At 38.8% G+C, this 22,165-nt stretch overlaps 1 protein-coding gene across 1 annotated transcript in view; it reads left to right on the forward strand.

Moving 5' to 3' along the window:
• Nucleotides 1-22,165, forward strand: part of GNAI1 (G protein subunit alpha i1) — a 91,711-nt gene that overhangs the window by 43,556 nt on the left and 25,990 nt on the right. Inside the window, exons 3-4 of the mRNA XM_027573991.2 lie at nucleotides 18,670-18,712; nucleotides 18,817-18,958. Coding sequence (XP_027429792.1) covers nucleotides 18,670-18,712; nucleotides 18,817-18,958 — 185 coding nt within the window. The remainder of the gene's footprint in view (nucleotides 1-18,669; nucleotides 18,713-18,816; nucleotides 18,959-22,165) is intronic.

Below are 22,165 nucleotides of genomic sequence, written 5' to 3' on the forward strand. Positions count from 1 at the left end.
GTACATAAAGCTTCCTTGTTCTCCACATCCTCACCAACACTTGTTGTTTCTTGTGTTTTTGATTTTAGCCATTCTGACAGGTGTGAGATATCTCACTGTAGTGTTGATTTGCATTTCTCTGATGATGAGTGATGTTGAGCATCTTTTCACGTGTCTATTGGCCATCTGGATGTCTTTGGAGAAATGTCTGTCCATGTCTTCTGCCCTTTTTTAATTGGATTATTCGTTTTTTGGATATTGACTTGTATCAGTTCTTTGTATATTTTGTTGGATACTAACCATTTCTTGGATATGTCATTTGCAAATATCTTCTCCCATTCAGTAGGTTGCCTTTTAGTTTTGTTGATGGTTTTCTTCACTGTGCAGAAACTTTTTATTTTGATGCAGTCCCAATAGTTTATTTTTGCTTTTATTTCCCTTGCCTCAAGAGACCTATCTAGAAAAATGTTGCTACAGTCTGTGGTCAGAGAATACTGCCTGTGCTCTCTTCAAGGATTTTTATGTTTTCACATCTCACACTTAGGTCTTCAACCCATTTGAGTTTATTTTTGTGTATGGTGAAAGAAAGTGGTCTAGTTTCATTCTTTTGCATGTAGCTGTCCAGTTTTCCCAACACCATTTGATGAAGGGACTGTCTTTTTAACATTGTATAGTCATTTGTCCTTTGTCAAAGGTTAATTGACCATTTAATTGTGGGTTTATTTCTGGGTTTTTCTGTTCTCTCCCATTCCACCAGAAGCATGGTGTCACATAGAAATGATTTAATCTGCGTTGGTGAAAATAGAAAAATAGAATGGTAGTATATGCATAGGATTACTTGAGGGAAATGTTTAAAGTGGTAAGAGAATGACCTTAGTTCACATCAGGTGTGTAACACATGGTCATCCAAATCCCTTTTGATAATTCTTCATAGTAGGCTGTGATAGTAGGTAAAATTTGGGGTGTTTGACAGGGAAAAGTATAATATCCATATCTCCTTCTAAATATGCTTAGAAACCATTACAGGGTTACAGCAGTTAATGCACACCATTTTTTTTTTTAAAGATTTTTTTTTTTTTATTCATTCATTTGAGACACACAGATACAGTGAGAGAAAGAGAGCATGAGCAGGGGGAGAGGGAGAGGGAGGAGCCGGCTCCCCGCCGAGCCAGGAGCCCAATGTGGGCCTTGATCCCAGAACCCTGGGATCATGACCTGAGCTGAAGGCAGACGCTTAACCATCTGAGCCACCCAGGTGCCCACACCATTTCTGTTTTAATTTAGCCTAAAATCAGCCTACCTCCTGCTAAACCCCTACCTGCTAATTAGTAGGGAAAATTACAAAATGTTCAATGTTGCTTAAGCCTTAGTCCAATCTGATTATTTAAACAGCCCATTTATTTTTTATTTTTTTTTAAGATTTTATTTATTTATTTGACAGAGACACAGCGAGAGAGGGAACACAAGCAGGGGGAGTGGGAGAGGGAGAAGCAGGCTTCCCGCTGAGCAGGGAGCCCGATGCGGGGCTCGATCCCAGGACCCTGGGACCATGACCTGAGCCGAAGGCAGACGCTTAACGACTGAGCCACCCAGGTGCCCCAAAACAGCCCATTTATTTTTTAATTGAATTATTATTAACATACAGTGTTATATTAGTTTCAAATGTACAACATTGAATTGGCAATTCTGCACATTACTGAATCCTCACCACAATAAGTGTGGTCACCATACAATGTTACTACAATATTATTGACTATATTCCTTATGCTGTACTTTTCATTTCCATGACTTATTCATTTCATAACTTGAAGTTTGTACCTCTTAATCCCCTTCACATATTTCATCCATGCCTGCCCCCTGACTTCTCCTCTGGCAACCACCAGTTTGTTCTCTGTATTCATGAATCTATTTGTGTTTTTTTGTTTCTTTGGTTTTTTGTTTTTTGTTTTTTTTTTTTAGATTTCACATATAAGTGAAATCAAATGGTATTAGCCTTTCTCTGTCTGACTTATTTCACTTAGCATAACACCCTCTAGGTCCATCCATGTTGCAAATGGCAAAATTTCATTCTTTTTTATGGCTGAGTAAATAGTCCATTTATGTAGTTTTCAGATGAAAATGTTTTGCCATCCTCCACTCCTGGCTGTTATGCCTAATTGGCATGGGGGTGAGTGGGAAGAAAGGGCAGAGTGACTAACTGCAACTCAGTGTAGCAGGGCCAGAGTCTTAGATGTGCTGTGCTCTGCCTCTTCTGCTCTTGAACATGATGGCTCTTACATAGGTGGTCCTGGCATCACAGATGAAGTGTCTCATGCTATAAATCATGGCTTGCAGAGAGCCTGCCTGCTTGAGCTGCCTCGAAGTGCAGCCTCATAATCTGTCACCCAAGTCTCTGTAGGGCTGTGGTCATCCTGTCCACCATATTGGGCCATGGGGTGTAGACCCAGTGTCTGTCATCTTAGTTTCCACAGTACCTGAAAATTGGAAGTACCTTGGTTGGGAAGGCTCAGCCCCAGATACTCCCCTGCCTAAACATGTTGTGGTCATTTTTAGTGTCCATTTTGATAAAGGGCTCCACTTAGGATAAAATAGGGGAAGGTAGGGATGATCATGAAAGTTTTGGTAGTAGAAGTAATTTGCTGTGATTACAATGTGAGATTTATATGCATGAGTGAGTGATACGGGGATGTGGGTCTGAAGCAAATGGGATTTAAAAAGATAATTTTATTCAAATTTGATCACAAGAGAGATATGATCAAGTTTTTCTAAATAAATTGCATAATTTTGACTCAGCATTATGTACAACATAAAAATTTGGCAATTACAGAAATATTTGAAGAATAAAATTGCCTAAGATATAAACATTTAATGATATACATCTTTTAATGTATTTTTTCATGAATATATATTTATATATAGGTTAAAAATACAGGTTTGTTTTTCCTCTATAAATTTTTCTCTTTTTTTGGTCAATTAATGTTAATTCATTATGCATTAAATCTATGTTTTGATACTCATTAATTACTGATATTTTCATCTATTCTGTACTTTGCCTTTCTGCTTCATTTATGGTGATTTGTAGGTTTGGGAATTTTTAGTTTCTTTGGTTTATATATCTCTATGTTTATGTATTTGCTTATATATTTAAACCTAGACAACTTCAAAAAAAATTATCAGCCTGAAGTTCAAGCTCTGTACCAAAGAAACCTAATTTGACCATGGCCTAATGAAGATGGATGCTTATTTCTTCCATGTAACAAATCTAAAGTTAAGTAGTCTTGAGGTGCATTCAACGACCCAAGTTTCCGCCTTCTTGTTGCCCCAGCATTGTCTTAATGCCTGTGGGCATTGTTTTAATCCACATACTTAAAACAAGACCACAGACACCTCTAACTTCTGGCTCATACGAAGGACCAGGAGAGAGAATCCAAGGCTGCATTTTCCTTTTGCACACATCATATGCTTTGATGGGAAATGTGGTGATGTTATACCTAGCACTGTAGCAGTGAGGATGGAAAATACAGTCTTTAGCTGCCAGGTTCCCAGCCAGGACTCCTATTACAATAGAAGAGAACCTGTTTTAATGGGCAGTCACAAGTTCCCACCACACTTTTATTTTTTCCAGTCTTCTAAGAGAATTCTCTCTTTCCACAGTTCATGAAAATATTGCTACATTTTCTCATACTTTCTTCATGGTGTATTTCCTTCCTGTCTGCCTGCCAGCAAATGTGTTTATTGCATTCCTGCCATGTGCTCAGTATAGGAGAAAGCTTTGGGGATATCATGGTGAAAAAAACCAAGGCTCTGGGGGCTCCTGGGTGTCTCAGTTGGTTAAGCATCTGACTTGGGCTCAGGTCATGATCTCAGGCTCCTGAGATTGAACCTGTGTTGGGAGGGGCTCCCTGCTCAGTGCAGAGTCGGCTTCTCCCTCTCCCTCTATCCCTCCCCGCCCCCCACTCATGCTCACTCTCTCACATAAATAAAATCTTAAAAACAAACAAAAAGCAAAGCTCTCTTCCTTCATAGCTTATAGTCCAGTGCCTGTGAAAGACCTTAAATCAGCATTTCTAGGAGTGAACTATGGACCCTCCTCTCTCAGAGACCATTTTCATAATAATACTAAGATGTTGTTTGCCTTTGTTATTGTGTTGTTGTTTGTTATGATAGTACCAAATACTAATAGTACCAAATACTAGTACCAAAATACTGATCTGTCAAACTACTGAGTCAGGTCATGGCGCTAAATAGTACCAGTAGTCATTGTAGTCTTCACTAGTATGCACTTGTGATAAAAAAAGCTGATGTTGTAAAAAATCATTTTTATTAAATCTTGACTGTTAGGTACATAGTTCTTTAATATGCTGTGTAACCAAATATGAAGTATACCTAAGGGACTCTGCCATGTTCCAAAGCCTGTTGGTTATCTTGAGGAAAAACAGTTGTGTGATTGAGTTGTGAATTGAACTAGTTGCTCTTTTCTTGGAATACCACTTATCCTTGAAGGAAATTATGGTTAGTCCTACTTCGGGATTTGGCAGAGTTAGTTTGTCACTTCAAAGAAAACAGCTAACAGTGTTAGCTGCCAATAATAAAATTAGAGATTTTAAGCAAAAAAATTTTTTTGAAATTAAAAAAATGTATCCCTAGCACTGAGAGTCTGATATCTTCCCAAGACCTAAAGTCTTTTCTGATGAAATTACAGGTAATATTAAAAAGGTGATTAAATAAATACATATACTACAGATAATATATATTCTTACTATGTTAGTATCATTTTGTGTTAAAAATACATGATACCGAGTTCTGCACAGCTTAGTGAACTAATTTCCAAATCAGACATGGGTAAAATACCCATCCAAGTACAAGATAGACCAATGAACTTTAAAGTATCAAAGTATGAAAAGTTCATAGAAATGCATTATAACCAATCTTTAAGCTATCCATTTCAAATTTTGATACAGAATCAAAGAAGACTATCCACAGTTATCTATAAATGCTATTAAATTGCTTTTCCCTTTTCTAACTACATAATTATGTGAAAATAGATTATATTTTTTTCATCAGGAGACTTTTTATTATTACTTTATGTTAATAACCATACATCATTAGTTTTTGATGTAGTGTTCCATGATTCATTATTTGCATATAACACCCAGTGCTCCATGCAGAACGTGCCCTCTTTAATACCCATCACCAGGCTAACCCATTTTCCCAACCACCTCCCCTCTAGCAGTTTGTTTTTCAGAGTCCATCATCTCTCATGGTTCATCTCCCCCTCCAATTTCCCCCCCTTCATTCTTCCCCTCCTGCTATCTTCTTCTTTTTTTTAAACATGTAACATTATTTGTTTCAGAGGTACAGATCTGTGATTCAACATTCTTGCACAATTCACAGTGCTCACCATAGCACATACCCTCCCCAGTGTCTGTCACCCAGCCGCCCCATCCCTTCCACCCCCCGACCACTCCAGCAACCCTCAGTTTGTTTCCTGAGATTAAGAATTCCTCATATCAGTGAGGTCATATGATACATGTCTTTCTCTGATTGACTTATTTCGCTCAGCATAACACTCTCCAGTTGTATCCATGTTGTTACAAATGGCAAGCTTTCATTCCTTTTGATGGCTGCATAATATTCCATTGTATATATATATATATACCACATCTTCTTTATCCATTCATCTGTCAATGGACATCTTGGCTCTTTCCCCAATTTGGCTATTGTGGACATTGCTGCTATAAACATCAGGGTGCATGTACCCCTTCAGATCCCTACATTTGTATCTTTGGGGTAAATACCTAGTAGTGCAGTTGCTGGGTCATAGGGTAGCTCTATTTTCAACTGTTTGAGGAACCTCCATACTGTTTTCCAGAGTGGCTACACCAGCTTGCATTCCCACCAGCAGTGTAGGAGGGTTCCCCTTTCTCCGCATCCCCGCCAACATCTGTCATTTCCTGACTTATTAATTTTAGCCATTCTGACTGGTGTGAGGTGATACCTCATTGAGGTTTTGATTTGGATTTCCCTGATGCCGAGCAATGATGAGCACTTTTTCATGTGTCTGTTGGCCATTTGGATGTCTTCTTTGGAAAAATGTCTGTTCATGTCTTCTGCCCATTTCTTGATTGGATCATTTGTTCTTTGGATGTTGAGTTTAAGAAGTTCTTTATAAAGTTTGGATACTAGCCCTTTATCTGATATGTCATTTGCAAATATCTTCTCCCATTCTGTCGGTTGTCTTTTGGTTTTGTTGACTGTTTCTTTTGCTGTGGAAAAGCTTTTTATCTTGATGAAGTCCCAATAGTTCATTTTTGCCCTTGCTTCCCTTGCCGTAGGCGATGTTTCTAGGAAGAAGTTGCTGTGGCTGAAGTCAAAGAGGTTGCTGCCTGTGTTCTCCTTTAGGATTTTGATGGACTGCTGTCTCACATTTAGGTCTTTAGACCATTTTGAGTCTGTTTTTGTGTGTGGTGTAAGGAAGTGGTCCAGTTTCATTCTTTTGCATGTGGCTGTCCAGTTTTCCCAACACCATTTGTTGAAGAGACTCTCTTTTTTTCCACTGGACATTCTTTCCTGCTTTGTCGAAGATTAGTTAACCATAGAGTTGAGGGTCCATTTCTGGGCTCTCGATTCTGTTCCATTGATCTATGTGTCTGTTTTTGTGCCAGTGCCATACTGTCTTGATGATGACAGCTTTGTAATAGAGCTGGAAGTCCGGAACTGTGATGCTGCCAGCTTGGCTTTTCTTTTTCAACATTCCTCTGGCTATTCGGGGTCTCTTCTGGTTCCATACAAATTTTAGGATTATTTGTTCCATTTTTTTGAAAAAAGTGGATGGTATTTTGATGGGGATTGTATTGAATGTGTAGATTGCTCTAGGTAGCATTGACATCTTCACAATATTTGTTCTTCCAATCCATGAGCATGGAACGTTTTTCCATTTGTTTGTGTCTTCCTCAATTTCTTTCATGAGTATTTTATAGTTTTCTGAGTACAGATCCTTTGCCTCTTTGGTTAAATTTATTCCTAGGTATCTTATGGTTTTGGGTGCAATTGTAAATGGGATCGACTCCTTAATTTCTCTTTCTTCTCTCTTGTTGTTGGTTATAGAAATGCCACTGATTTCTGTGCATTGATTTTATATCCTGCCACTTTACTGAATTCCTGTATGAGTTCTAGCAGTTTTGGGGTGGAGTCTTTTGGGTTTTCCACGTAAAGTATCATATCATCTGCAAACAGTGAGAGTTTGACTTCTTTGCTGATTTGGATACCTTTGATTTCTTTTTGTTGTCTGATTGCTGTGGCTAGGACTTCTCATACTATGTTGAATAGCAGTGGTGATAGTGGACATCCCTGCCGTGTTCCTGACCTTAGGGGGAAAGATGTCAGTTTTTCCCCATTGAGAATGATATTCGCTGTGGGTTTTTCATAGATGGCTTTTATGATATTGAGGTATGTACCCTCTATCCCTATACTCTGAAGCGTTTTGATCAAGAAAGGATGCTGTACTTTGTCAAATTCTTTTTCGGCATCTATTGAGAGGATTATATGATTCTTGTTCTTTCTTTTATTAATGTATTGTATCATGTTGATTGATTTGCGGATGTTGAACCAACCTTGCCACCCAGGGATAAATCCCACTTGGTCGTGGTGAATAATCCTTTTAATGTACTGTTGGATCCTATTGGCTAGTGTATTGGTGAGAATTTTTGCATCCATGTTCATCAGTGATATTGGTCTGTAATTCTCCTATTTGATGAGGTCTTTGGTTTGGGGATCAAGGTAATGGTGGCCTCATAAAACAAGTTTGGAAGTTTTCCTTCCATTTCTATTTTTTGGAACAGTTTCAGAAAGATAGGTATTAATTCTTCTTTAATGTTTGGTAGAAATCCCCTGGGAAGCCATCTGGCCCTGGGCTCTTGTTTGTTGGGAGATTGTTGATGACAGCTACAATTTCCTTAGTGGTTATAGGTCTGTTCAGGTTTTCTGTTTCTTCCTGGTTCAGTTTTGGTAGTTGATACATCTTCAGGAATCCATCCATCTCTTCCAGTATATCTAATTTGCTGGCATATAGTTGCTTAAAATATGTTCTTATAATTGTTTGTATTTCTTTGGTGTTGGTTGTGATCTCTCCTCTTTCATTCATGATTTTGTTTATTTGGGTCATTTCTCTTTTTGATAAGTCTGGCCAGGGGTTTATCAATCTTGTTAATTCTTTCAGAGAACCAGCTCCTAGTTTCATTGATCTGTTCTGTTCTCTTGGTTTCTATTTCATTGAATTCTGCTCTGATCTTTATTATTTCTCTTCTCCTGCTGGGTTTAGGTTTTATTTGCTGTTCTTTCTCCAGCTCCTTTAGGTGTAGGGGTAGGTTGCGTATTTGAGACCTTTCTTGTTTCTTGAGAAAGGCTTGTATTGCCTCTTAGGACTGCCTTTGCTGTATCCCAAAGATTTTGAACAGTTGTGTTTTCATTTTCATTGGTTTCCATGAATTTTTTTAGTTCTTCTTTAATTTCCTGGTTGACCCATTCATTCTTTAGTAAGATGCTCTTTAGCCTCCATGTATTTGAGTTCTTTCCAACTTTCCTCCTGTGATTGAGTTCTAGTTTCAAAGCATTGTGGTCTGAAAATATGCAGGGAATGATCCCATTCTTTTGGTACTGGTTGAGACCTGATTTGTGACCTAGGATATGATCTATTCTGGAGAATGTTCCATGGGCACTAGAGAAGAATGTGTATTCCGTTGCTTTGGGATGGAATGTTCTGAATATATCTGTGAAGTCCATTTGGTCCAGTGTGTCATTTAAAGTCTTTATTTCCTTGATCTTTTGCTTGGATGATCTGTCCATTTCAATGAGAGGGGTATTAAAGTCCCCCACTATTATTGTATTGTTGTCAATGTGTTTCTTCGCTTTTGTTATTAATTGGCTTATATAAGTGGCTGCTCCCATGATAGGGACATAGATATTTACAATTTTTAGATCTTCTTGTTGGATAGATCCTTTAAGTAGGATATAGTGTCCTTCCTCATCTCTTATTACAGTCTTTGGTTTAAAATCTAATTTGTCTGATACAAGGATTGACACCCCAGCTTTCTTTTGGTGTCCATTGGCATGGTAAATGGTTTTCCACCCCTTCGCTTTCAATCTGGGGGTGTCTTTGGGTCTAAAATGAGTCTCTTGCAGACAGCATATCGATGGGTCTTGTTTTTTTATGCAATCTGATAGCCTGTATCTTTTGATTGGGTCATTTACATTCAGGGTAACTATTGAATGATATGAATTTAGTGCCATTGTATTGCCTATAAGGTGACTGTTACTGTAGATTGTCTGTGTTCCTTTCTGGTCTATGTTGCTTTTAGGCTCTCTCTTTGCTTAGAGGACCCCTTTCAGTATTTCTTGTAGGGCTGGTTTCATGTTTGCAAATTCCTTTAGTTTTTGTTTGTCCTGGAAGCTTTTTATCTCTCCTTCTATTTTCAATGACAGCCTTGCTGATATAGTATTCTTGGCTGCATATGTTCTCATTTAGTGCTCTGAATATATCATGTCTGTCCTTCCTTATATCATGTCTGAATATATCATGTCTGTCCATGTCTGGCCTGCCAGGTCTCTGTGGATAGGTCTGTTGCCAATCTAAAGTTTCTACCATTGTAGGTTACATGTCTCTTCTCCCAAGCTGCTTTTGGGGTTTTCTCTTTGTCTCTGAGACTTGTAAGTTTTACTATTAGATGTCGGGGTGTTGACCTGTTTTTATTGATTTTGAGGGGGGTTCTCTGTGCCTCCTGGATTTTGATGCCTGTTTCCTTCCCCAAATTAGGGAAATTCTGTGCTATAATTTGCTCCAATATACCTTCTGCCCCTCTCTCTCTTTCTTCTTCTGGGATCCCAATTATTGTAATGTTTCGTCTTATGGTATCGCTTATCTCTTGAATTCTGCCCTTTGTGATCCAGTAGTTGTTTATCTCTCTTTTTCTCAGCTTCTTTATTTTCCATCATTTGGTCTTCTGTATCGCTGATTCTCTCTTCTGCCTCATTTATCCTAGCAGTTAGTTATCCTCCATTTTTGATTGCACCTCATTAATAACCTTTTTGATTTAGACTTGGTTAGATTTTAGTTCTTTTATTTCTCCAGAAAGGGTTTCTCTAATAACTTCCATTTTTTTTTCAAGCCCAGCTAGTATCTTTAAAATCATCATTCTGAACTCTAGTTCCGACATCATACTAATGTCCGTATCGATTAGGTCCCTGGCCGTCGGTACTGCCTCTTGTTCTTTTTGTTGCGGTGATTTTTTCCATCTTGTCATTTTGTCCAGAGGAAAATTGATGAGTGAGAGAACAAAATGCTAACAGGTTAACAATGTCCCCAGAAAATATACACTAAAGAAATCAGAAAAGACCTGAAACTGGGGGAAAAGAAAGGGAAAAAAAGAAAAAAGAAAAAGAAAAAAAAAAGAAAAAGATAAAAACAGAACAAAAAACAGAATTTGATCAAATATGATCAGCCTGGTGCATAGATCAGTGCCACACATTAGATTTTGGGCGTATTTTGGGCTGTTAGAAGAAAGTTCCTCCCAAAATTTTAAAGAAAAACTTAAATATGTACAAAAATAAAGGTTAATACGATGAAAGGATAGAATATGATTGTAAAGATGAAAATTATAAAAGATTTTATAAAAGGAATTGATAAAAAGTTGGTTGAAAAAAGAAAGAAGAGGATTTAAAAAAAGGAGAGAATGTGATCAGGCAGGAGACTAGAACAAAGCCATACACTAGATATTTAGGGTATATTTTGGTCTGTTAGAAGAAAGTGTATCTCAAAAGTTTAAAGAGAGAACAACTTATATATACATACCAAAAGTAAGGGTAACTACTATGAAGGGATAGAATATGACTCTAAAAATGAAAAATAAAAAAATATATATTTTTTAAGATTTTATTTATTCATTTGAGACAGAGAGAGTACATGAGCAGGGGGAGAGGTAGAGGGAGAAGCAGGCTCCCTGCCGAGTCAGGAGCCCGATGAGGGACTTGATTCCAGGACCCCAGGACCACAACCTGAGCAAAAGGCAGACGCTGAACCATTTGAGCCGCCCAGATGCTCCCTAAAAAATATTTTTTACAAAAGGGATTGACAAGATGTTGGTTGAAAAAGGGAAAAAGAAAAATTCAGAAAAACAAAAGTTAAAAAATAACTTTGAAAGACTAAAGAACCATGGTAAAACCATGAATTTTATGTGCAGTATTCCCGTAGCGCTGGAGTTCTACCATTCTCAGTGATGGGTAAACTTGGTCTTGGCTGGCTGTTCGGGCTGATCTTCTGGGGGAGGGGCCTGTTGCCCTGGGACCCAAATGTCTTTGCCGGAGGCGGAATTGTCCCGCCCTTGTCAGTCCAGGCTAAGTAATCTCAGGTTTGCTCTCGGGAGCTTTTGTTCCCTGCAAGCTTTCCATTCGGCTTTGGACGATGAGAGTGAAAATGGCGGCCTCCCAATCTCCGCCCCAGAGGAGCCCAGAACTCGGGTCGCCACTCCTCAGTGCACCTCCAGAGAAAAGCAGTCAGTCACTCCTGTCTACCCGGTCTCTGGCCGCACTCCGTGCTCACCTGGCCTGTGACCGAGCGTTTCTATCTCTGGCACCCGACCCCGTGGGGAGTCTCCAAACCCAGCAGATCCCTGCGGTGCGTTCCTGCACCGCTCCTCCTGGGGGAGGAAGAGGAGTCTCCCTGGATCCGCCGCTTGTTGGGTCCCTGCTGGAGGAGCAGTGGCCCGACTGTGCCATGGATCACCTTTTATGGCAACCCCGAGCTGAGAGCCCACACCCTGCTCCGATACTTGGGAGCTCTGCCACACTCACGCACCCCTGGTTTTTCTGTAACCTCCGAGGGTCCTGAGACCACACTGTCCCAGCGAGGGTTCCCCCCCACCCCCGCGCTTAGCCACTGGAGCGACGTCCCTCAGTGAGCAGACTTCTAAAAGTCCGATTTTGTGCTCTGCTGCTCTATCACTTGCCTGAAGTGGCCCACGGTGGCCCCCTCCCCCGCTGTCTATCCTCCTGAATATCGCCTCGGATTCACTTCTCCTCACGTCCTACCTTTCAGAAAGTGGTCGCTTTTCTGTTCAGAGAGTTGTTGCTATTCTTTTCTTCGATCTCCTGTTGAGTTTGTAGGTGATCAGAATGGTTTGATCCCTACCTAGCTGAATTCCTGGGACCAGACGAAATCCAGGTCTCCTACTCCTCGGCCATCTTGTTCCGCCCCCCCCCCCCAGATTTTCTTTATATACTTCAACCTAAGTAACAAGTAATTGCACTATATTAAATGCAGAAGTAGATATGAAAATCGAGAAGCCTGATGCCTTTTAATAAGCTATTTGCAGAAATGTAAGACATTGTTACTTATCTCACTTTTAAGGGGAGGAGGAAAATAGAATTAGTTCATGTTTTTTATAGGTGGTCAACAATTAAATGACTACAGTTATTCTGATCACTAATCAAGAAAAAAAGGTGACCTTTCTTCTACCTCATTTGTTCATAGTCTTTAGCTTCCTGCAGAATCACTTGGAGGGTTTGTTAAAACACAGATTGCTGGGCCTACTCCCAGAGTTTCTGATTCACTAAATTCTGGTTCGGGCCTGGGAATGTGTATTTTTAAGTGTTACTGATACTGTAAGTGTTGCTAATACGGTTGGTTCTGAGATCTTAGCTTGAGAACCACTGTTCTGTTCCTTTTGATTTATTGGACATACGTGTTTGAGCTGCCATTTGTGGGAAGAAATAAAAGATTAGAATTTTTCAAAGTTAAGTAGTACAGCTGTAGAAATATTGGCTGGACCTGCCCTTAGTTTCCAGAATTTGGGAGTTAACTGAAAATTAAACAGAAGAGCCTGTCAAGAACTATTCAGTATTTGAGGCTTTACCCTACTTACAAGCTAACACGTCAACTTACTCCAGTTTTATGCTAACTTCTGTCTCTAGAAGACAGGAGATTCCTGGTTCAGAGACAAAAAAGGACTTTATTACGGCAATTGTAGTTGTCAGAGAATCAGTACTACAGCCATTTATCAAGCCCCAGTTCCTTAAGGGCAACATGAAGAGACCGGCTGATGACTGCACAAGTATTGGGTTATGTTATGGTAGAGGAAACATGAACTTACGTGGTCTCTTGGACTGGGCTGCCAGGAGCAAGCTTCCTGTGCTGCCCATGGTTCTCTTCTTTTGTCCCACCTTTTTAGAGCAGTGTTGCTTGTACAGTCATTCTTGCTCGGTGTCATATTATGGGACCTTTTTCAGGCACGAATGCCTTAGGGATCAGTTTTATGGAGAGTTAACAAAGAGAAAGTTGGTCATTTGGGGGATCTAGGTGTTGGTGCTTACAGTCATTATCAAATTATTGTTATATCCTAGAATGTCAGATATAGCCCATTAATATGTATGTATTTACTTAAATAAGTTCAGAGCTTTTTATAGCTAAGTAAAAAAGATTTTTAGGTTATGATCCCTGTCGAGGAATGAAATTAGAAACAAAATCTTCTCCCAACTTAGAAATCCTCCTTAAAATTTAGCAGAGGAAAGAAGAAAACAACACTTTTATTGTTGCATAAGCATTGAACCATAGTGTGGTGTATATTAGAGGCAGTCCACTAAAAGATTGCAAAGACAGAAAGAAATCTCATTCCCTTATATAGCTAAACAGATGCAACTTACTACGTAAATATTTTCACGGTAGACCTGATTAATCCTTAAGAGGCTTGACACTTTATGCACATAGTTCATTGTGTAGACCATTAATGTTAACTAATCGCCTTATCCAGAGGAGAAACATATCTCATGTCTTTATGACAGGAGGTAATTTTGCATCTTGGAGCAGGGCACCCACCCAAGTTAGACCCCTACTCTTTCACAGAAACTGGGAGATAGGGGTGCTGTTTTCTTTGATGTTCACATTTCAAAGAAATGGCTTCCATTCTCTTGAGAAAGATGTTCTGGGTTATAAAGCTGACAAACAACAACAACAACAACCCAACCTAATCGTTTTCCTAAAATATGTGTGTGTGCATGCACACACACACATTTGAAAGAGAGGAAAAGTATTTATAACTGTAATTTTTCTAAAGTAAATGTTCTGAGGATAAGAGGGTAGGGTTATCTCTCCCCTTAGGTTTAATTAAGCCTCCTATTTTAAATTTATATTTGCCCTTACACCTTAATTATTGCTTATGTCTTAAATATAAGGACCTTAATATTGTTGATTGTATGGCAGCACTATGATAAACAAAAGTGACTTTATATGCACTTGTAATTTGGTTTTATTCCACTTTGAACTAAATTATTCTGTAGCTTTATTCACTGTAAAAATTTGAAATTGTTGAAATTCTACATAAAAATTAGGATTCCTTAAAAGTAGAGTTGGTGTCAGGAATTCAGAATAAGATAGCGAAATTGCCATCTTAATAGCTGAATGGCCTCTGATATCAAGCAGCTTAAATCCTGAAGCCAGGAAATAAATGTTCTAAATGTGACCCTAAGCAGAGAATTGGACAAAGGATCTTCTTGGGGGGATAAAAGTGTTTGTTTTCTGAGGTCAGAGGTTCTTTGTTTTTAAACCACTTGCAGTTAAAACTTTAGATTTCCTATACTGCTCCTCAACAAAATCAGGGGCAGGCAGTATTTGATTATTATTTTTAAATGGCGAATTATATAAGTCTAGTCAAAGAATTTTCTAGCCAAGGGTTACTTTACTTAGATCTTGTTTGTGTTTTGGTTCCTTCTCCCTGCTTGTCCTTACTTGATGTGTTTCCCTTTCCCGAATCTCCTTGTTAGTAGGTGGCTGTGCACGTGTGACCCCAAACTGGGATGAATTTCCTCTCGGTGTTACTGTGGCGATGCTCTTTGACCTTCCACCATCTGTATGGTGCGTTACCATCACATGCTGAGCTCCGCTTCATACTCCTGCTGAGCTTACTCTTTGCTCTCAGAGGTGCAGTTTTCTACTAGCCACTTCCTCCTTAGGGATCTGAGGGGGGCGGTGCCTGCATGGTGCAGTCAATTGGGCATCCCACTCTTGGTTTCGGCTGAGGTCATGATCTTGTCGTGAGATGGAGCCCCGTGTTGGGCTCCACACTTAGTACAGAGTCTGCTTGAAATTCTCTGTCTCTCTCCCCCTCCTACTTATGCTCGCTCTCTCGCCCTCTCTTTCTCTGAAATAAGTAACTCTTTAAAAAGAAGAGAGAGGCCAAGAGACCCCTTTGGTGATCCCACTTTTGACTTTATAGCCCATTGGCTTACTAGTCTACCATGACTATATTATTGCACACATTCTTGGCCCTTTGGAAGTTAAAATCTCCTTTCCTAGTACTCTTTCATTTGACAGTGACCAGCTTGTTGACATTTACTTTGTAGATGACTTAGTCACCTTGACCAGCCTGGTGTTGTGACCAGAGTGGTCACACACTTTGATCTTTTCATACATGTTCCATATTCCTTGTTTCTCCTTGAAAGAAGGGTGCTTGCAGCCCTCTTTAATGCCACTTCTGTATTTAAGGGAAAAACAATAGCTGTCTAGTTGAGTACTGCTAGTAAAATTTACTTTTCTCCTTTCTTGTGCTTCTCCACTAGCTCAGATTTTTTTTTTTTTTTGCAATAGTTCTTCCTGTTAGTGTCTCAGACATGATTGTACTTAGATTTGTAGAGAACAGCCTTTAACTCTTCTGTATGCTGTGTGGAAAGAATACCAGTATGTATTATGTTGGGACCCTGACCATGTAGCATTTCTGATTTTCCTATTAGGAAAACTCCTATTAGGAGTTCGTCTGCATGGAAGTGAGAATTGAAAACTAATTGCATAAAATTGCTGAGCTTTGAAAGACTCTTTTTTCAGCATTTCTCCCTCTGGGATATCTATGCCTCAAAGAGCACCTTGTGACTAGCAAATTAGGTAAAAAATCCAATTAATAATACTCCCATCCTCAGTCTTTAATGTTAAACAGATTTCAGGGTATTTTGAACCACAAGCCATTGACTTAAGGTGTTCATTGCAAAGTAAGCTAAGTTTCCCATGCTATCAATTATTTTAAGAGATGTGAAGTGAATTAGAACTTAATGTTAGGAAAATTTGTTTTTTTCTTAAGATTGTAAAATTCTTGTCTGTTATATACATAGTTTAACTGATAATCTTATTTCTTTATTTTATTTTCACTATTTCTGATTTTACCCCACTTGGCTCTCAGACCTGACTGGCTTGTATCATGTGAGCTTTTCTGGGCCTTCCAGTTGTTGAGTTGTCTCACTAAATGAACTATCCTTGGGTGGCTGTTCATTAGAGCACACTATGCCAATGGAATCACCACTTCTGTGTGTGGTTACAGGGATCTAGAAGGTCTTGTCATCACAGCATGGCTGCCGCTGACTCAGTTTGCAGTGCTGTAGAAACCCAGAGGACCTTCTTAAAGATAGCCCCGCTGGAAACTACCTAGGGTATGTTAGTTGGGTGGATCTCTCTTCAATGAGAGAAATTAATGTGTGAGGCCATAATGGCTACAGTGGTGCTTTTCACAGAGCCAAGTACACTGTTGTTGATTAATGAAAAATGGGTTGTTTATCTTGGAATTGTTTTTATTGGCAGATGCCCTGAAACATTCAAAGGCTGTCTGTGAATGAAGAATACCCTCATTGTTTATTCAGCTCCTGCTTTTCTACTTAATGTGCTGGTATCTTGGGAAAATTTCTTGAATATCGAATCACAAGTAAAATTTAAGCAGCTTTCCCCCCCAACCCAGGATTTTCAAATAGGCCATTTAACTATGGTCTGTTCTCATTTAACTATGGTCTGTTCTCAGATGCCTCTGATGATTTTGGGTGGGTGGGTGGGTGGGTGGGTGTGTGTGTGTGTGTGTGTGTGTGTGTGTGTGTGTGTGTGTCTCAAAGCCCAGAAGTTTGCTATTTAAGTGTAACACGCACAGGTAGCTTAAATAAATTCAAGTACATTTCTGGTTGACTGTCTAGCACAAGTTAGCAGCTGAGAATTCAAGAAATATTCATAGAAACATGTGCAAAGTGAGGCATGGCAGGGGTCCCTGGGGCAGTGGATCAGGAAAAGGTAGTTGATGAAAGGGTAAGTTTATGGTTGATGGAGGATAACCAGGGTGGCAAGAAGAAGCAGAGTAAATTAAATTCTGGCAAGGGAAACAGTATGTTTGAAGATTTGTAGTGTGATCACAGTAGGTGTTGTTGGAACTGTAAGTTACTCAGTAATGGTGGATCACACAGCGCTGTAGGAAGGGCCCTGGGAAAATGGGAATATGGGAACCAGATAACAAAATTCCTAGCTGTATCTCTGAAACTGTGATGAATGCCTCTATGATACGTAGCCCTGGCCAAAGACAACATGAAGGCAAATGATAGACTTGTCATACTTTCTTTGTTTTGGGTCCTATGTTCAGATATTCTCTGTGTCTAGCAATTGGAAGGAGCCTGACAAGTAATTGATATAATGTGATGTGAAGATATCAGCTACTGTTAAATGTGAAGGATAGGAGGGCTCTACTTTTATAAAGGGCCATTTGATTAGTAATATTTTTATGTTATGATGGCATAATGCTAGGGATCTTGTGAAGGTCCTACATACTTGAATATGTAGAAAGTGAAGGAGTGTTCTGAAAATGGGTTTATGACTTGGGTGACAGGGAAGCTAGGAGAACATGGGGGAGACATTTCTGTCCTGCATACCACTGCATCCTCAGTGCTAGCAAATTATGTCGGCTATGTGTCAGATGTTTAATGATGGTGGTTGAACATACATTGCATGAGACACAGCTTTTGTAACATATATTCAACTATTTGTTATATGGCTTCTTGGTACCACTGCCCTCTACTTCATTCTTAAGAAGCAAAGGTTAAAATTAGGATGACTGACCAAACAGAACATCTTCCCCAAGATGGAGCAAAATTTTGAATAAAACTAATTTATAGTGCTTTAAGTTACAGAAGATCGAATTTTTTAACGGTTTAGAGAATACAACAATTAAAAGCATTTTTTTCAGTTAAGTTTATTGAATTTAAGTATCATGAAGTAGTAAACAGATGGGACTTATTTCTGACCATTTTTTCTATATGTTTGGAAACCATTAAAGATTGTTTTGATATAGGGACACCTGGGTGGCTTAGTCGGTTGGGCATCTGGCTCTTGGTTTTGGCTCAGGTCATTATCTCATGGGTTGTGGGATCTAGCCCCCTGTCAAGCTATGCACTCAGCAGGGATTCTGCTTGAGGATTCTCTCCTTGTGCCCCGCCCCCCACACACACTCTATTTCTCTCTCTCTCAATAAATCCTTTAAAAAAAGGGGTCCCTGGGTGGCTCAGTCAGTTAAACATCTGCCTTGGGCTCAGGTCGTAATCCCAGGGCCCTGGGATCGAGCCCCGCATCAGGCTCCCTGTTCAGTGGGGAGTCTGCTTCTCCCTCTCCCTCTGCTCCTGCTTGTGTGCGCTCTTTTTCTCACTCACTCTCTCTCAAATAAAATCTTTTAAAAAAAAATCCTTTTAGAAAAGATTGTTTTGATATAAAATAAAATTTAGCTGTAAGACAGAAAATGTGTGTGTATGTGTGCATGTGTGTGCACGCACTCATGAGTGTGCCTGTGTTGGGGGGTTGGATATGCATAAGTGATGAAGTTAGAAATCCTTTATCTTACTTTTTTTTTTTTTTAGGTGCCGGTGAATCTGGGAAAAGTACAATTGTGAAGCAAATGAAGTAAGTAGATTGAAAACATTAAATTTGTTTTTTATGTTTAACTGTACCCTTCCGTCAAAGGAAGTAAGTGTTTTTTGCTTTTTTTTTTTCTTTTGTCTCATTAGAATCATCCATGAAGCTGGTTATTCAGAGGAGGAATGTAAGCAGTACAAAGCAGTGGTCTACAGTAACACCATCCAGTCAATCATTGCTATCATCAGGGCCATGGGGAGGTTGAAGATCGACTTCGGTGACTCAGCTCGGGCGGTGAGTTGTTGAATTCATTAGAACAGGCCTGATGAGTAACAAGAATGACTTACATGATAATACCATACTATGTAACCTAAGATTTATCTGCTACCAAAAGGATGGTAGTGAGTGAAGTGAGTCAGAAGCTTTAGAAGTGATGACCGAAGAATGCACAGGATTGTGTCATCTTCTCTTTATACCTAGAATTGTTTCCTCATCCATCAGATGATTTGGACAACTCAGTAACCATTGCAGTATTTCTGTGTAACATGTGATACTGGGTACTCCTGTATCTCTATAACGATTTCTTATAGTTACTCCTTAGTTTCATGCTGACTCTTCAGAATTTGTTTTCATGATCTGGAATGCTGAAATGATCTAATTATTTGTAGTTATGCCCAGCCTAAAAAGCAATCTAATCTCATACAATGAAAACAGTATAAAATCTTGCCTGTCTTTCGAATAGGAAAATACTGGCTGTCAGAAAACCTGTATCAGGATTTTGGAGCTAAAGGGATGGGGACCTTAGGAGAAAAGCTAGTTCGACCCCCCTTTATTTGATCAGTAAAAAAACTGGAACCCAGGACATGACAGAAGGATTGTCGTATGGTTAGTGGGAATGGAGCACCCGGCTGGCACTTCCTTATTTGGCCCAATAACTCATTTTGGATTTGATCACAGCTTCCTTGGTCTAGTCCATAGGACACTTTTTTCCTTTCCTTTCACCCCACCCCTGTTTGCTTAATCTGTTTAAGTTTTATTATTTGTGTGTATTTTTTTTCTTCACTGATTTATTTTTAATAACTCATATAAAACTTCGTAATCCTTCCACAAACCTTTAACTGAAACTCTAGCTTAAATTTTGATTTTTTTTGTACAGAGTAGGTGTGTTACTAGTATTACTACCACGGCTTTTTATAGTCTCTTAGATTTTATGCATTCAGTGTATATATGTGTATGTGTGCATGTGTGTGCACGCACTGGCTTTCTCCCTGCTAATACTATGAGGATTTTTGTATTGAGACTGTAACTTTTCCTTTTTGTCTTCATAGTGTCTGATAGAATTTCTTTTAACTTTGAGGCTCAATTTGTGCTTAAGAGGAAAAAAATGAATGAAAGCATTATGAGAAAAGATATTTTGGGGGAAATTTAAAATAAACCTTTTTTTTTTAAGTTACTCTAACATTTCCTTATCAGTTATTGGTCCATATTAATTCACTAAGCTTTTTCTTTTAAACAAAAAATAAAACTTAGTATAATGAATTGAAATGTTCAAGCAGATTTCAAGATTATTTTTCATAATGATTCATTACATTCTTCTGAATCATCTTCTCTGGAATGATTTGATCATATTCAGATATTTCTGCCTTATCTACTGTTCGTGTAATTTTTTCTGTCTTTAATTGATTCATTTATCATTGATTCATTCAACAAATGCTTTTTGAACTTTTAATCTTACAGTGGACTACCACCCTTAAGGAGAAGGAATTGATAATAGATTGTACTTTATGCCGGTTCCAGTTACGGTGATTTAAATCATTCATCCATATGCCATTCTGCATTTAGATGTTATATGTGATTATTAGATTGGTTTTGTAGCCTCCTGTTTTCTGAGGCAATTGAAGGGTCAGTGCAAGCAGTATTTTGTGGAGTCTTTTTATTTCCTGTTTTTCTCTCAAGGACCAAATGACAGAATTGATGGGGAATAATTGGCTCTGTCACCATACACTTCTTAAAAATTTTTACTTATTTTTACTGGTTTTCTGATGTTTGAAATCTACGTGTGGGACTTCTTTTCTCTGTGTTTCACTTAGTGCTAGTTTGAGTCACTCTTCTTAGACCATCTAGCTGTAGCCTAGTAACTGTTTGCCTCCTACCTTCAGACTCTTCCTTCTGTTAGCTTTAGCCATTGTTACTAACTCCTTCTCACAGATGTCTCCGTGCTCTCACATTGCTTTCAGTTGGTCTGCCCCATGTCTTCTTGTGTTGCCTTGCCTCTGCTTAAGCCTTAAAATACTTGGAGGCTTTTGGAATTGTGCTCAGAAATAACAAAGGTGAACTACACATGACCTGGACGTGAGGAAGGGACATGGGAGCTGGATATTGAAACATGTGTAAGAGTTTTTAGACAAAAAGAAGGAAAAAGCATTCCATAAATAAGAAACAGTATATTCAAAGGCGCTGAATATATTTCCATTTCTAAAGTACCAATTCTTGGAAATATTATCCCTAAATTGGAGGATAACCAGATATTTAATTTTGACAGGAACCACAGATGTGCTTTCAGAAAGAAGGCGACATGAATAATCTTTTCTAACAACTGTGCATCAGTGTTTACCAGAGTCTCGCCAACTTAGTATCAGCACTTTAATTTTTAATATCTCATGCCTGAAAAATATTGTCTTTTTCTCGTTTTTTATTTTCCTGATTGTTAGTGAGGTGGGAAATCTTTGTCTTTCTGTATTTCTTCTGTGAATTCCTCTTAGTATTTTTCACTCAATTCTGTTAAATTACTTGTTCTTTTCACATTGATTCTCTTTAAATATAAAGAATATTAACCCTTCTTTAAATTTTGCAAATATTTTTGCTCAATATATTTCTTTTGCCTTTTTGAAATAGTAGTTATGTTGTTTTAGAACTCTTAAATTTTTTTTTGCAGTTAATTCTGACTTCTGTGTATCTTAGGTTTTCTTCAACTTACAATTATTTTTTTAAAGATTTTATTTATTTGAGAGAGCGAGAATGAGAGAGAGAGAGAGAGAGCACATGGGGGCGGTCAGAGGGAGAAGCAGACTCCCCGCTGAGCAGGGAGCCCGATACGGGACTCAATCCAGGGACTCTAGGATCATGACCTGAGCCGAAGGCAGTCACTTAACCTGCTGAGCCACCCAGGCGCCCTCAACTTAAAATTATTTTTAAAACTTCTCTTTTCTAGAATGTTTAAAGTTTTATTCTTTAGATTTTTCACTTCACCCACCTGGAAATGTTGTGTCTCTTGGTAGGTGGGACCTAAGTATATTATCTGATCATCCCTTGCCTTACAGCCATTTATTAAATATTCTGTTCCTCAGTGACTTGAAAATGCTGCCTTTAGCATCAAATTGGATGTGTTTCTGAACTCCATTTTTACCCCATTGATGTATTCTTTTTCCAGGTCAGTCACTTATTCATAACTTAACCTTTATAAGTTTCTTTCATTATAATAATATGGAAATGGGTGCCTGG

Source organism: Zalophus californianus, chromosome 12 (genome assembly GCF_009762305.2).
Source record: "Zalophus californianus isolate mZalCal1 chromosome 12, mZalCal1.pri.v2, whole genome shotgun sequence".
Taxonomy (NCBI): Eukaryota; Metazoa; Chordata; class Mammalia; order Carnivora; family Otariidae; genus Zalophus; species Zalophus californianus.